The sequence below is a fragment of the Trachinotus anak genome, unplaced genomic scaffold (genome assembly GCF_046630095.1).
Source record: "Trachinotus anak isolate AG129_WGS33_773 ecotype Australia unplaced genomic scaffold, CSIRO_AGI_Tana_v1 ptg000024l, whole genome shotgun sequence".
NCBI lineage: Eukaryota > Metazoa > Chordata > Actinopteri > Carangiformes > Carangidae > Trachinotus > Trachinotus anak.
In genome coordinates this window covers 13470773-13488474 of record NW_027273875.1, presented here as the reverse complement: position 1 = coordinate 13488474, position 17702 = coordinate 13470773, and the positions used below count along the sequence as shown (strand labels likewise).

Genomic DNA, 17702 nt, shown 5'->3' with positions numbered 1-17702 from the left:
AACACCGGGCAGGGGGGCTTGCTTGTTCTGTGGCCAGATGCTAAAAAAAAGGAAAACCCCAATCTCGTGGATATCTCAGAGTCACGGCCTAGAAAGTATGAATTAGAAATCATGAATCAGTTATGAGAGAAGAATAAATATTATAGCTGCAGTGAAGGTAAACAGCATTTGCTGGATGTACTCTATGCTTTCTTTGACACTCAGTTAGAAGGTGTAACAAAATGCTATCTTTAAACCCCATTGCTTGGAGTCAGCTCTGTGGTAACTGTGTGCCTGTTAAGAGCCCTTTGTTAAATTACATGCCCATTTATCTGAGTGTGGGTGGGAGAGAGAAAGAGCATGGGTGTGCATTAGAATGTGTGCCTCTTATTGTTTTTCTTATGTGTGGGGATCTTGCCAAGCACGCGGCATACGGAAAGTGGATATGGGTGCAGACAAGAGAGTGATGGGTGACGTCACCAGCTTGCTCCGAGCGCACTTCATTACCATGAAGCTCGTTGTGGGGGATTAAAGAATAGGAGGATATTAGTGGAAGCACATGTGTAGATGCTTTATATTTGTGTGGGTCCAGGACTCTTCATAATGTATGCCTCCAACAAGCCAATACAGAGGAATACAAAACTCCAGCTGCATGCATGCTCTCCCAGGCCTCTGTCAAATGCCTGCCAGTGGGCACCAGCAACACTTGAGCTAAGTGTCTGGTTGGCAGCAGTGCAGAGCCACCAGCACTGGGTGACTGCTGCTTCACACTGTCTTTGTAATGAAGTGTGTTAAACACATTCAGACAGGTTGGAAGACGGAACACTGCAACCCTACGGCTGACCCAGTGCTCAGCCAGCCAGACTCTATCTATATTCATAAACCAGTCTGGCCCTCCCCCGGTGGAAACCGCATTAAGTTTCTCTTCTGTATGTGTATGTATGTGTGTTGCTTATGAACTCAGTCCTGGGAAAGCATATATTCTGGTCGGTGGTTGTTGAGTATGCAAACATCAGCCCCCTCCCTTCTTCCCAGCTCGCCAGAGACAAACAGAAAAACATTAGTGCCCTGGCCGTGTCATCTGGGGGAAAAGAAAACAGAATCTTGTAAAAGAGAAAGAAACATAGGAGGCAGCTTAATGACATGAAGCTGGGTGTCATTTCTAGTTGTTGCACCACGAAAGCTTTGACTATGATGGAAACAAACAGCTGAGAGAGAAGGTTTAGATTCTGGTCTGTAAACACAAATTGTTCTTTGGAGGTGTGTTGTAACTGATATGAAGCAATATGCCGTAATTGAATTTAAAAAAATTTATATAACAGACCGATTTCTGTAGGAATGAAAAAAAACAAACAATAAAATGAGCATCTTGGACATTTTTTTTGTACCAACACAGCATCAAGAAACAATCTCTGCATGTTTCTACGTCAACAGCTCCAGATGATATAAATTGCTCAGAATCAGTCCACTTGAGACAGCTTGTCATTTCCACTTTCCCTTTCATACACCATGGTGCTGAATGCTGGTGGAGTTCTTTGCGTGCTTGTGCGTATGTGTATGGTAGAGTGGTCTCGAGTTGGCCACGGGGTTCTTTGTAATGGGGCTAACCAGATCGTGGTGAGAAATTCCCTGGGCCCATTGAGGACTGCTGAAAGGTGAGAGCACCTATGCGGAGAGGGGGTGGACTGGGGGGCAGCCACTGGGGCTCTTTCACATGATGACATAGTGAAACAGATCCGACCAGGTCTCCTTGTCACTTCTCCCGCCTTTGTGTCTGGACACTCCCTTCCCTGTTTACCTTTTCAACAAACCCCACTCACTTTGGAGATGCCGCAGCATGTGCAGTGGTGTGACTGCAGGCTCTGGTATGAGTGCGTGTGTGTGAGAGCTTGGGGGATGAGCGCAACTGACCCATCACATCTGAGCATTCACGGACTCATCCTTATCCATCACAAAGATAAAGTAACATCCCAGAGAATGCAGCAGTGTATACAGCCCCTGCCGATCCGCTGGAGCCACGACCACACACAAACACACTCAAAACTGACTAGAGCTGGCAGGAACCAGTCAGTTTACAGTACATGCCACCCATCATTTGGCAAAACCTGCTTGTTTGCCCTGAGCTCTGTGCAGCGGCTAAACAAACACAGCCTGGCTTATGCCACATATTACTGTTTCCCTGAGTTTGTCAGTACTAATCACCTTCAGATCAGACCTCGAATGTGGGCGGGCTACAGAGAATTTTGAGGTTGATTGCTGATGATGTGGCGTAGGAGGGTGGCCCAGGTAACAAAGCACACATCCCACCCCTCCACATCTTTTATGAGGTCACTGTTGAAGCTGCTTGTCAGCGCAGACATCACAACAGTTCAACACATTGCATATTATTAGCATCATTTGACAGGAGGTTTTCCATCGCCATTGGAGAGGAGGAAATCTGGGACACAGGATATTTTCATCAGGAGCGATGCACTGCATGTGTCAAGAGGTTAAAAGTCTCTAAATCAAACTGCAGCACAGACAATTACCCTGTGATTTATAATCAGCATGCTTTTGTCCACTGAGGTAAAAATAGAAATTTCTTTTTTTTTTTCATAGTGCACAGGTTTTTCGTATTCCCTCAGGAAGATAATCAGGGAGCTCATTAGGTCCTATGACAGCTTGTTACAGAGGAGCTAACCAGGTGTTCCTCCCTCCAACGTCCCTCAGGTCAAACTGTGGACTGGATAGTTCAGCAGAGACCATGAGGTTAACACAGACATTAGTCTCCATACATAGAATTCATATGTAGAGAAGTGGAGCTGTGGGAGATAAGCTGCCACTGACAATATTTCAGGGCTGTGCCTCTTCTGGTCCAGATGACTTATTCATGAAGAGCTTACATACCAGTGAATAAAAAAAAAAAAAACCACAAGATGTAAAAACAAATGATACTATAAGACCTAAATGATACCGTGGCATAGCAATTAGTGTGTAAACTGTTCCTGTCTCATTATTTCGACTGATCCCGTCAGGAAATGCTATAATGTGTACATGCTGCGCTGTTAATGATTAAGCCAAAGCTAACAGTGTTTCAGTGACCTGTATGCATGACAAGTGGTCACCAGTGTTTGAAAATCAAAACACAACAGATGGTAGTTACAACAAAACTGTTGCTTGCTTATTAAAATCTGGCAGGTTAATCTAATGAAACTTTAGTTAATGTTGCATTCACATCTGTTTTGACTGATATGGGTGGTACTGAATATGGGCTGTTCCTCTAGGGTTTTAAGTCATGTTATTTTCAAGTGAGAAATGCTATGAAATGGCATCTATAGTGTCCATTGACGTCATTTGTCTGGAGCACGTAGACCACATGCCCCACACAAAGTTTTGTTCATGATTAAGCTCAAGGAGATATCAGCTCCAGCCAACTCCAACCTGTAGATGATTCCTTCACACTACAGTGTGAGTGCCAACTCATGGTTTAACTCTGCTCATTATAGTTGTCATTAAGTTTGTGTGTGCATGCTCTTGTTTTAATCCTCTCATTCTGTCTTTTTGTTTTTGTCCAAGCAGCTCACACAGTGGCACGTCGATCTAATTCTTTTTTGTTTTTGTTTACAGCTCTGTGAGCCACACATACAGCTCAGGATCTTTTGATCGACATTTTTTTTCTCTCTGTTCGTCAACAGATCTCCTGTTGCCAGCTTGTCAAAGGCTGAGTCCAGCTTTGAAGAAATATACAACCCACTCACCTCAGTGGCCTGATATGGTGCAAAATGTTAGAGCACTGTATTTACATATTCAGAGATTTCTGTCTAATCTATTGTTTGACGTTTCAATAAACAGCTTGACTCGTCCAGAAGAATTACAACACTGGCGCTGTCTTCTGTGGCCAAGCTGCAAAGCCAGTCCTCATAGGTTTTTGTGCAGTATATTTATTTTAACTCAAAACCTACAATATAACATAACTATACTTGACCATCACTTTCAACCTGGGGAAGGAAACAATAAACTGTTTTGGATTTCTCACCTTCCAGCTGAACCAGAAAATGATAACTTTCCCTGTTGCAGTGTTTGTGGCTTTGAGCAATGGCAGAAAAATAAAATAAAATAAAATATAAAATACCTTGTGCAACACAATTTCTCCACAGGTTCTAAATGCATTTACCCCATATAGTAACATGATTTATAATTTGGCTTGGTCTGAACTGTAGCTTCTCTTGGCAGTTATTAGAAATACAAGGAAACAACTACAAAAACATTATATCTAAACACAAAGGCTGAGAATTTAGATGTAAACTGAAATATATATACATACAAAACTACTTTTTCCTTCTTGTTTACACCACAGAAATATGGTGTAAGGTTCTACAACCCCGTTTCCAAAAAAGTTGGGACACTGTGTAAAATGTAAATAAAAACAGAATGCAATGATGTGCAAATCATGCATACCCATACTTAATTTTTTAGACCAAAGACAACATGTCAAATGTTGAAACTGAGAAATGTTATTGTTTTAAGAAAAATATCTGCTTAATATTGAATTTGATGCCAGCAACATGTTTAAAAAAAAAGTTGGGACAGGGGCATGTTTACCACTGTGTTCATCACCTCTTCTTTTAACAACAGCTGAGGAGATCAGTTACTGGATTTTTAAAAGTGAAATATTGTCCTATTCTTGCCTGATACAGGATTTCAACAGCTCAACTGTTCGGGGTCTCCTTTGTCATATTTTTCGTTTCATGATGCACCAAATGTTTTCAGTGGGTGACAGGTCTGGACTGCACCCAGGTCAGTTTAGTGTCCGGACTCTTCTGCTATGGAGCCATGCTGTTGTAATACGCTCAGAATGTGGTTTGGCCTTGTCTTGCTGAAATATGCAAGGTCTTCTCTGAAGACGACATTGTCTGGAAGGCAGCATATGTTGCTCCAAAACCTGTATATGTCATTCAGCATTAATGGAGCCTTCCCAGATGAGCAAGCTGCCCAAGCAATTAGCACTAAGGCCCCCCCACACCATCACAGATGCTGGCTTTTTCAACTGTGCACTGATAACAAGCTGGATGGTCTCTCTCCTCTGTAGCCTGGAGGTCCATGATTTCCAAAAACAATTGGAAATTTTGATTCGTCAGACCACAGGACAGTTTTCCATTTCACCTCAGACCGTCTTAAATGAGCTCAGGCCCAGAGAAGTCACAATGTTTCTGGATCATGTTTAGATATGGTTTCTTCTTTGCATGGTTGAGTTTCAACCTTCATTTGTGGAGCAGTGACGGACTGTGTTCACAGACAGTGGTTTTCAGAAGTGTTCCTGAGCCCATGCAGTGATTTCCACTATAGAATCGTGTCTGTTTTTAATGCAGTGCTGCTGAGCACCAGAGGATCACAGCCATCCAGTACTGGTTTTCGGCCTTGTCCCTTTGCCTACAGAGCTTTATCTGGATTCTCTGAATCTTTTAATGATATTATGAACCATAGATGCTGAAATTCCCAAATCCTTTGCAGTTTTACGTTGAGGAACATTATTCTTTCACAGAGTGGTGAACCTCTCCCCATCTTCACTGCACAGAGACTCTGCCTCTCTGGAGCCTCTTTTTATACCCAATCATCTACTGACCTGTTGCCAATTAACCTAATTAGTTGTGAGATATTCAACCAGGTGTTTTTTTTCCCAGTCTTTTGTTGCCCCTGTCCCAACTTTTTTCAAATGTGAATTGAGAAGATATTTTTCATAAAACAATAAAATTTCAACATTTCAACATTTGATATGTTGTCTGTGTTCCTTTTTCAATTAAATATGGGTTTACATGATTTGCAAATCATGTTTTTACTTACATTTTACACAGTGTCCCAACAGTTTTTTTTGGTTTTGTTTTTTTAGAACTTTATTTGATTCATATCAAACAACCCCCCCCGAGAAGCTCTTTCTAGCTCACTGGTGGATTTGAAACGGTTGATTATGTTTGCTACAGTGTGGTGCTTCTATGATTCTGCCCATCTGGTTTATCCTGGGCACATAATGAAACTCACTCTGTACAGCCTTCACTCATCCACTAAATAAATTACACTGAAATGTTGAGCAGGATGCACACAAAATGGCTACAGATGGGAACACGAAAACATGAGAGTAATATATACATTTTGTGTTTTTTACTGTTTATATTTGATGTGTATTTACAGTTGTCCTTTATTTGCTGACCTGCTGTTTTTAGGTTTCCCATTTGCAGCTTTGTATAGGACAGTGGTGGGTAAAACCTCACATGGTGCAAAGGATATTCAAAACCTCAACAATCATGTGGTACAGCATGGAATATGAAATCCAACTTGATTAATCACTGCAGCCTTTCATGTGTCTCAATAAATATACAGAGCAGGGCTCAAGGGTTGTTTGAGTCTGGCTAGAGTCATATCATTCATTCACAGCAGAACTTCACTTCCCTTAAACTCGAACAGTTTTCTGGCCTTGACTACGTGCCACGGTCATCATCATCCAGTCTTCAAACCAAGCTGGGAATCAGGATTCATAAACACCACAGCCGCTTGCTTACCACAGAAAATATCTTCCCACATATTTAGCGTGACGTATTTCTGCTGTCTCATACTTTACTTGTATAGAAGATCTTTTTATTTTTTCTGCTGAAGTTTGAGGTAAGATTATATTCTATTATTGCATTACCGCTTAGTTACATTAGATTTAGACTCTGTGAATGGGGCAGAAAATGCCACACTGACATGCTGATACTTCAGTGTGATGGTTAGTGGAGTGCCGTAATGGTTAGAGAAATTATTGCTCATCCAAATGGCCTGACTTCAAGCTTTCCAAAGGGCAAACAAAAAGAGAAAAGTAGGATAAACAAAGTATCACGTTTTTATTTCTTCTATGTCTGGAGTTTATTTTCATAAAAATGTTCCAAGGAAGTAAAACTCACACAAGCAGCAACATAGAAACTCTCAAAAATAAAATATTCAGAGAAACAAAAGGAGTACAGCTGAAGCTGTGGAGTGCACAGTGACAAAAGCTTTCCACCGTCAGAGACGTCGATATTTTACTCTGATTGGACAGAAGTTGGATCAAGCCTTTCAACTATTATCAGATTTTATGTCAATATTAAACGTTGACCAGTTGATAAACTGCTCCTGTTCGTTTCAGAAATGAGTCAACATGAGCGATAAATAAGGAAAACTGATGCCAGTCGTCTATGGTTTCAAAATGAAAAATTACAGTTAGACTCACTAATTAAATCAACAATCTTGATAACACAACAAAAAACTGCCCCAGTTTGTTTATGATGGATTTCAAGTTCAAACACAGGAAGATTTTTAGATACGAGCCTTCAGTGGTTGTTGGAAAACAGAAAGAACACTTTCAGGTTGTAGCAATCAAAGCCCATTCTTCTGCTGAGCAATGTAAACAAGGAATCGTATAAGCAACGGTTAGAATATTAATGTTGTATGAGAAAAGAAATGGTTTGTATTATGTGTTGGCCACATCAGAGATCTAAGTGTTTATACCTGATCTGAACCAAATGGGGCGGGGGTCACTCTTGTTTTATTGTATCTGGACCAAGAATGACAAAAGAGGGCTGGAGGGAGAAGAGCAACCCCTGGTTCCTTTCTCACCTCCACACAGCTGGACAATCACAACGTGACGCAGCTGTGAATGTTTCCGAAGGTATTCAAACATCCAACAAGAAACTTCTGAGTATACTGGCCTCTTTAGACAACCAAAATACAGCTAACTGCAGCTATTTGAAGAGACGTCATGGTTATTAATTTATTACTTTTATCGTCCTCTGTCATCTAAAGGTCTTTAGCTTAGTTTTGTAACTGATCTACTGCACATTTAGTGTAATATTCGCAACACAAGAATGTGAGAAAGACTAAATTAAATGTCTGTTGAAAAGCTGTCATTTGGTTTTTTTTCCAAGTTGATAAGGGAGCTCTTAAAGCCTGAAATCCGGTGACATTGCTGGTCAACGATCCTGTCAAAGCTGGATGGTCATTTTGTGCTAGAGGACATAAAAAACTCTGCAAAATCACTGCAACTGTGACATTAAAAGGGAACTCAGTTGATTTTACACATCAAAGTCTGTCTACAGATGTTGGGAAGCACTAGTGAATATGTCCTCAAGCGACATCACTTCAGTCAGTGTAGGTTGGATCTGAAGACTATAAGTTTGAAAATGTAAAAAGAAATGTGGGGGTGTGGAGTTAGTTAGAAAGAGTTAGGGAACAGTAAGCTTAACAGACCTGTGTAGCCCGCCACTCATCTCTGATTGAGGCTATTTACTTGAGGCTACATTAGCTTGATTAGCATTACACTCCATAATCTCCAACGGGACTGTCAGGTGGTCAAACCACGTTTTGACAAGAAGGAAGTCTGCGTGGAATAGAAAATACTTTTGATCCTTTTTAAACTGTGCATTGTGAGTTACAACGCTAAAATCAGTAGAGTACTCTTTTCAGAGTCCGATCAAGATGTGCAAGACCTAAAGCCTTTCTCTTTCATAAACATATCCACACCTCTAGAAGATTAGATAATATATAGTGGAGAGGTATGTTTAAGATTAAGGTGTTTGACTAAGTTATTGACTTTAGCAGCACCCTTATCACAGTAAGATGTTTAAGAACCAAAGCAAACCCAGCACTCAGGAGTCCATGGGAACTGCCTGACTGCATAGTTCATACTATGTTGAAGAACTTCCTTAACAGGTGAAATGTAATATTCTTTTTGTACTTCCTGTCTCTGTTGCCATCTCAAGAAAGTGTGCAATAAAACAGTTTTTATTATTGCACACTCAAAGTTCTTCCACTCCATTTAACATCCTTAAACTCGACTCGCTTTCTCCCTTTACTCTCCCTGCTCTCCCCTCCTCTCTGTCTCTTCCACACTGTGGTAATGTAATACAGGTGTGGTGTACTCACTGCACCCAAGTCCAAATCTAAAGCAGCTCTAATTCAAGCCAGATTCTCCTGTTGCATTACTTGTTGTTACACTTTGCCGAGTATCATATTGCCGCCAAATTCAGTCAACAGATTTACATAATTACGGGAAAGGCTGTGTGAGACGAATAGGAAATTCAGTTAGGGAGACCACCGGTGACAGGAGACCAATGTTAGTCTCCTCTGACCCCAATCACTGCAGGGAGGGTTGGAGGTGGGCACTGCCTTGCCCACAGCCTTAATGAGATCCCTTCATGATGTGGTTATATAGTCTGTGTGTGTGCTGGTCAGTGAGGAGGCCTGTGAGTGTTGTGTGCTACAGTGACATCTATTGGAAGAGCCACCGTCCTTGATGTCCCTCTGCTCCTCAGGGCTAATGACCCTCGCAATTGTAACACTGGAGCCAAGCTACGTAACCCAACACCCACACAGGCTGACCCTAGTTGTGAAGTCACAACGCTGAGGTCAACTTCCTGTTCGCAGTATTGACATGCAGGACCATGATCAATGGCAGCTCTCACAAGAACTCCCGGTTCCTGGATGAGGCACACCTCAGAGAATATGCTAATTCAATACTTTGTAGTTTCAAATTCAAAACATACAGAGCTTGTTCTTGAGCAAAACCACAAACGTTTGTGGTCTGAATGCCGAACAATGCCAAACAGTGACGGGCACAAGATGTGTGATGGGTGAATGGAAGGAAATGGAGGATAGCTTCAGCTCAGCACAGGTCTAATGTCTTCTTTTTTAGTATGGAAAGATACATTAATGGAGGTAAGTGTTCCTGAACAAACACAACAGACCTAGTTGTAGCATGCCATTGGAATAGCACTGCCAAATGTAGTCATTAAAACATAATCTAAATTTTAACCAGAGTCTGATCACACTCCTTTTATTATTTGGAATAAAAGTGTTGTGGTATTTTACAAGGGAATTTTTTTTATATGTTTGTTGTGTTTCCACAAGACCCATAGGAAAATAGTAGGCCAGAGAGGAGAGGATGAATATATGGTTTGTGGGCAGGTGTCTATCCTGGCCTCGTGTTGCCCACAATTCCTGTCTAACTCCGTTTCACTCCTTGTGAATGGGCATATTATTTTCCTTCCTCTTCACTTTGCGGATGGCTTTACGACTGAGATTTTCTATTAGCATTACCACTGGATTGGAAGTGACAGGGGGAGCCTGGGTTGGCAAACTTACGTACATTCTTCCTCATCTGTCTGAGTTACCAGCTTTCAGATGTATTTCTTTCACAGTGTTGGTTGCTGAGAGCTACTTATCCAAATGTCTGCTTATTTTAAATGTCTGTTTTAACAAGTTGAAAGTGCGAGAGAGTGAGCAATAACAAGAAATGAAGAATGAGTAATAACTGACATGGGACTTAGTCTGGTTATTTCTCACTATTCCTCACTACACAAAAATAGGAAACATTTGCATCTGGAAAATAACATTATAAACCTCTCTGAGCACACTTCATAGAAACAGTTTGTCAAGTATGAATACAGCCTTGATGACAGTAAAATGACCATGTCTGGCCTCCAGTAGAACTGACTGGCCAACTACATGGCCTATCAAAACAGTAACCAAAGAGCCCCAGATTAAAGCTCAGACTTCCAATATTTCACAGAGTTCAAAGAGATTTTCAGCCAGATCCTGCTGCTATTCTACCAGGGCAAAATATGTAGCATTGAACTGCTGTGTGGAGGAATTTGGGCCAGTGAGGATGACAGTATAAATGGAAGAGTGAGGTCTTTCCTATCTCCACATGGAGGATTTAGCTTCATGTATCACATGCAAGATGTGTGTTTCCACTGATTGTACAGACTGTGCATGCAGTACTGTGGATTTGTAAGATTTCTGATTTTGTGTGTGTTTGTATGTTTGTTTGTGAGTGAGCCAGATAGGTCCATCAGGAGAGGGTTATGAACATATTAAGTATTAAGTATTAGCAAGGATTCTTGTCATAAGCCATCAGATCAACCATTCCTGAGCTCTGGCGGAATAGATCTGAGATTGCAGTCAGCTTTCCAAGAGCCACTGGCAAAGACAAAGTCCATATTATGTTTTATAAACAACTTTTATATGAGAATGTTAGAAAGAAAAAGTACAACTTATGTGACATATGGTATAAATGATAAACACCATTTCACAATTTTGCCACACTTGAAAGTACTTAAGACCAAACTGTGTTAAGCTAAATTGGGATTTCAGGGATTGAAAAAAACTCACGTCGCTCTGTAAGATTATAGAGTTTTGCTCTGATAAAAGCAAACAGGAAATAATAGTAATGACTCAGCTTGTGTGAAACACATAAAAAGACAAGAGCACTCAACACATCCAGTCACAGACTTAAACATCACAAATCTGACAGTAAACAAAATCTGTAATATTTTGTGTGTGTGTTTGGCAAATACAGTAGTGCGTGAAAATGATTTTTCGAGAGAGGGATAAAAATTCAAAAGCAGCATAATGGTACAATAAACAAAAGAAAAGAAAAAGCTGTGGCTCCCTTTTTCATTGGCTGCCAGTATCAAATTAAAACCTGCCACGGTATGCAAAGAGTATAGTCCATGTCCGGTTTACTTTGGAGAGCCTGAAGCATTCTCTGGTCATCTGGGTTTGTTCAACTATGACCCTGCACAGTGTTAAGGATGTTAAAACTTTTTTTGCGCTGCCAATGGGCGGCAGTGATTGGAACTTAAACAGTCATACACAAATACAGAAAGATTTTCTCATAATGAATGGCTGATTAGAATCAGGGACTGGTCTTTGCAATCCATGACAGATTTCAGAGACACCATCAACTGTACACAATATATAATTTTACAGATGAAGCAATGCAATAATACTCAAGGCTAAAATATCATGTGAGGTGTTTTCTACGTTATTTGTTTAAAATTAGAGAAGGAGGTGTAATCAGTGATTAAACTGGCTGATTCAAGGTTGTAATATCCTCAGACTGTGCTGTCCAGAGTTCAAAATCCCTGTACGGTCAATACATAACAACCCATAATATTCCTTTCCCCTAGCATATTAGGTTTGTGTGTGTGTGTGTATATATATATATATATATATATATATATATATATATATATATATATACACACACACAATAGCTACATTTTTGTTAAAAAAATGTGACCTAATTCTCAAGGAACCACATGTGCTCAGCCTTGAAGAGAGAGACAGAGACAGAATGATGAACAAGAAACAAATAGCTATTGTGTGGTGAATTTTTTTTTCTTTTTTTTTTTCCCCACCACACTTTTGGTGGCCAACTATGTAAACTGTTCCATTAATCTCAGCTTGGGGGAAAGAGTGTGAGGTTGAGTGTGCAGTTTCAAACTTTCTAATGAGCTGGATGAAGGCCACTGCTGAATTGAAGTGAAGGTTTAAGTGAAATACGGGTGAATCTGGCTCCCTTACAACAGCCAATTCATAAAAGCAACCACATAAGAGAAAATGCTGCAGCATATAATCTGTCCTCTCAACAATAACTTAAAAAACAGTAAGACTGAAAAAAATCTATCAAGTGCATTAATGAAATATGACAAAATAAAACTAAGGTCAGGTGAAATAACATGTAGCCAAAAATTCCAAACAACTGTTCACATTGCACTTCTCATCAGTTGGATTTATTGATCATAACTCTGATGTCTACAGACTCCCAGTTGCTACAGACGGGCTGAGGCTGTCAGGCAGAGAAAGCCTTGTCAACAGGGATGGAGGAGGTGATTTACAGTATTGCTGCTGGCAGGTGAACTTCTCTGGCTGCCTGGTTCTCAGAGCCACAGCATGGAGAAGTACTCTCCTGTTCTCAGGAATAACCTTGTCCTCCCGACTGCTTCGCTCTGACTGTTGTAATGTTGTGAGGCTCAGGCTCCAAACACATAAAAGCCAAACACATGTACTGACATAATTTAATTACAGCATGTGCATTTGTGTTTATATTAGTAGTTGGATGCATACCTACTCAGGGTGCAGTCTCTGTGGACAGCATCATAATTACTTTGAAAAGCAAAAGCCAACGACTTGGCTGAGACATGTTTTAAAATGGGTCAGTTTCCATGGGGACAGCGGCAGTATTGGCAATAATTTGTCCACTAAAATTTTAGAGATGGCCGCTTGGCGTCATATTGGGTAAGTAACATCCTGGAGTGTAACAACAAACAAAGCAGTTGAGATGCAATCAAACTGAATCTAAATATATGATATAAGCTTAAATATAACTGCAATTAAGCTTTTAGCAGTAACTTTGAATTCACACATTCAGCAATGGTTTCCTCGTGAAATTTAACAGCTATCTCACTACAAGAAACTATATATTTATTATAATATTTTGGAAAATGTCCAAAATTCCTAAGACAATTTTCTATGCTAATGTTGATCCTAAATGTGTATATAAAAAATAAAATCTATTCTTGCACAATAAATTGGATCTTGTATGTTTTGACAACATATAGGCCTGTACTGTGGGTGTCAGTAAGTGCTACAAGTTATTTGTCCAAAGATGTCATGATGAAAGTAACATTCTTAATGTAGTTAATATCTTGGAAATAAAAGGTTATTTAGATTTAAAGAAAACAGCTTACACTCATTATTTTTAAAGGAAAAGAAAAAAATCACCTCACAGCCTCCTTTTTAACTTGAGCTGGTGTTTATTTAACAGCTGCTTTCATTAGCCACTTAGCCCCCTTTCTCCAATAACCATAAAACGATTATATGTCTTCTGGGACAACAGGCCTGGGCTCATCACAGACACTTCATTAATACTGAGAAAGCTGTGGCTGGATGGCAGAGATGATGACATGACAGTGAGGACACCCCGCCCAAATCATCTCCTCTTGGCAGAGTAATGGAGGCTGACATCAGAGGGTAACAGAGAGACAATGCCCTAATGAGGTGAGGCTTTATTTGATGGAGAGGAGTGTTGGTGCAACTGACATTGAGAGAAAAAGACTAATGCTGAGCTTAACTCGACAAAACAAAATTAGGGCAAAGAGAATTTGACTGTCTTAACTTGACGATGAGTGCCACTGAAAGGACTCTGTGGTCCGGAGCCGCTGTGTTAATTCAGATAAAAAGCTGCCGATTGGCCAGAGTCAAAGGGCTGTAATGAAATCCACATGGAAGCAGGAACAGCTCTGGATAGAGAGACTAACACAGAGCCAGAATGGCTCATATTTTTTCAAATACTGACCAGATGGGGCCAGCATTGTTTTATCCTAAGAGCTGTTTAATGTCATTGAGCTGCAATAAGCCCTGAGCTCATGATGGAATACCTCCACTCCCAAACACCCATATGACAGCGCACAGGGTTTGATGAATTAACAAGAAAAACAAGTTTTCTAAACTTGCTGACATAAAATATACTAGGTCTCTGCCCTCTCCGTTCTTATGACAAGTTGGTGGGGGCCCAGGCAGCTCAGCTCGGCCAGCCAAAAAAAGCCCACAAGCAGAGAGGATTGTTTCTGTGCCTTGGGCCAGTTTCCCTCAACTTTACAGAGAGAAAAACAGAATGGACCTTAAAAATTTTGGCTACGTGATTTCAACACACTATGACATAACTGTGAACAAAGTAAGAGATACAACCTCCTGTTAAGAAAAAGGGCTTAACTTGCAATGTATTGTCTGATGGGGTTTTCTCTTTCTTATCAGTAAGTGAAGGGATTTTAGAGAGGCCTTGGTGCTAAAGCAGCATGGTATACTGTAGCATGTAGTAAGAACACACTCCAAACAAACAGGCCTAGGTCACAAATTCCAACCAGCTGGAAAATGCAGACGCACTATTAAGTAAATGATGGAGCAGAGCAGCCAACACTTTCCAAACACCCAGAATCACAGCACGCCCCTCGTTTGCCAGTAAAATCCACCGTCTGACCTGTGGGAATAACATTTTTTATTCTAACATGGTGATCACACCATGATTACATTGATTGACTATAAAAGATGAAAAATAAAAGCAAATGAAACAAGTCACTTAATGTATCATCTCTGGATCTCAACCTATTCATTCCAATGTTATGAGATAAACTGTACCAGTTTTGGTCCCTCTCCGTCCAGTGACGTCTTCGGCCTCATCAATCTCTGCAAATAACATAACATTTTGTCTTGACTTGACTCCCTGAGGACACTAAGTATTGGTCAAGGCTTAAATAACCAACAAAAATGGAATAGTTTTGCACATTCAAAATTCTCTACAATCATTCACTGTCTTTCCTTCAGTCACACACACACACACACACACACACACATCTACACTCAGACGTAGGATTAACATTTACTTTTACCCTTATATTTAGTGGAACTAGCTCCTCTGGTACCTCTTTGCGGTGATGGACAAACCTGGAACTACCAACCACAAAATGTGGAAATTCAATTAGACGAATTTAAGTGTTTCATAAAGTCATAGGTGGTTGTCCAGAGGAATTCCCATAAAACCCTGGAGCTCAGGCGTAATCGCAGCTCACTGATGGCCTCACAACGCACACACACCCAAACCTGGAAACCACAGAACAGTGACATACACTTACAACTGCGGTCTGAGACCTGCTTATAAATCGCAACTCCTGGCCGAGCTCCTGGTAGAGAGCTGACAGACTACAAAGACCACGCTCCTCATTGTACCGGTCGGCTCTGCTGCATCCATTAATTCCACTCCTCTTTCTTATCAAAAACTGAACCTGGGGCACGGTGGTTAAGGCTCAGATGCACAATTTTCCACATTCTCCTTGTTACAAGCAGTATATAGTAAATATATCTGTTTACGGAAAAAAAACCCTCCCACTTCTGGTAGTAAAAAGGGTTCCACCAACAACTCTCCCTGGCCAATAAGTGGCACTGGATGCAAATTGTAGCTAACAACAAAAGTTTGTGATGGAAAACAGGGACCACACAGTAACCCCTAAGCATACAGAGGTGTATGTTAAGACCTGGGTTATGTTAATAGATAGAAGTTTCAGTGAACCACAGGACGACTAAACAACTGGGAGCTTTATTTTTTCCAACAGGCTGTTTCTTCAAAGAAGAGACAGTTTCTACCTAAACTCAATTCCTCAGTATCAATTCTTCTTGCAGCAAGCTGGTCAAGGTTCTCCTGCCAAATCTCCTGCTCAGCCTCAGCCAAGACACACAGACCACAGGTTACTCCCAATTCGTGTCTAAAAATATTTATCAGATCAGTTAGGTAAAGTATGGCAGTAGTAATCGCTGCACATTCTTGCTTTTTAAGAAAATTCTAGATATATACACATACAAATCCTGTACTTCAAGGGCAGACATAAAATAAAAAAAATGAGGACAATTCCTCAATAATCTGCATTATTCAATACAACATACACACCTATTATCCTAATAGTTCAGACAGTGTCTGTCCAATACATACAATGTATGATCCAAATTGGATAACAGCACTGTAAACTTCAGACTAGAACCTTTTGACAGATCTAATCACAAGTCCAGCTCCATGAGAGCAGCAGCTTCCATCTTCTCTCCTTCCTCTTTGCATCGATCATCACAGACGGCCATTGGCCTACTGTCTCTGCTCATGTCTGGCTGTCAACAATCTCACAATACAACCCGCACTACTCTCAGTTTCACCCTCTTACAACATGCCAATAATAATTTCTTGCTGGAAATGTGATAAATAAAGTACACTAATGGAGTGCTTTTTACTGTCAGCGGAGCACCGAGATCTTGTTAAAAGTGGCACCTTAATGGCGTTTAAATGCAAAACATTTTCAGACACAGGCCCCATAACTTATCCTCTGTTAGATGTAAGGGATGATTATTCAACATTTGTACAGCATGTGGCCATGTGGGGAATGACGCTCGGAGCATACAGATCCAGGCTATTCTTCACCAGGCTAAAGCAAAAACAGACACGTTTATGGCTTGGCCTAAAAGAGAACTTCACTTGGTACCTCATTTCTTCATCCCTCTTTCCTGTTAAGGGTGAAAGTGAGGTATATTACGTTGACTTGGCGCTGCATTTTCTGGTGCCTGTCCTGCCCGTTATGCGTTTTATCATATCAATCCCTGTAAAATAGAAAACGGATGTGGCTGTTATGGGAGGATGAAGACAATGAGTGGCAGCAGGCGGTTGAAATGGCCTGATTACTTCCAGGCCCTGTCTGTCTTAGAGTAAAGATGGTGGCAGAGCCTAGGGAACCATGGTCCAGGGTTCAGGTAAACAAACAGCATACAGTGGGCTGCATTTTGATTTCTGAACACTGAAGAGTCTGTTTGTTGAGATGAGGTTTCTGCAAAGGCGGCTGGACAGAAGAATGACTGCAGTTGTTCAAGGGGGGATAGTGGAGATGTAATCGCCTGTTTTTCTTCCTTTTTGTTTTCTGGAATGTTCTCTGGAACGCACCAAGGATTGAGTCACGAACCACAAGCCTCAGCTGGACAAGGAGAGAAAGACCATCAGGCTTCTGAGGGAAACCTGGAATAGTTCTGTCTAAAAATGTTCCAGTTCTCAGAAAGGTCCTGCTGAGAAACAGGCTGACGATACAGTTTCTGCTCTCATTCAAGGGAATTCAAGTGATGGGGAAGTGAAACATACTGCAGATATCACCAGATAGAGCAGAACCTTTTCTCCTGAGAGCAATGCCTTGGAGATCAAATGATGAATCTTTGTCTGGTTAAGTAGCTTCAGGATTTTGGTTTAGACAGACTGTAGCTATCACTCTTATCTCATTGAATCCTGTTTTATACCGCACTGTAAAAATATTGAATATAATTCATGGAAAGTTTGCAAAACATATTACCAAAGAAATAAAGATTATAGTCCA

General features: G+C 40.7%; 1 protein-coding gene across 2 annotated transcripts in view; it reads right to left on the bottom strand.

Moving 5' to 3' along the window:
• uvrag (UV radiation resistance associated gene) overlaps positions 1-17702 on the bottom strand; it is an 87700-nt gene that overhangs the window by 13669 nt on the left and 56329 nt on the right. Inside the window, exons 14-15 of one of the 2 annotated variants that reach the window (XM_071460474.1) lie at positions 14947-14994; positions 7902-14788 (exon numbers count right to left, since the gene is read on the bottom strand). The exons of the other annotated variant lie outside the window; for it this stretch is intronic. Coding sequence (XP_071316575.1) covers positions 14654-14788; positions 14947-14994 — 183 coding nt within the window. The 3' untranslated portion in view covers positions 7902-14653. Of the gene's footprint in view, positions 1-7901; positions 14789-14946; positions 14995-17702 lie in introns of those variants that run through there. 2 annotated transcript variants of the gene reach the window in all.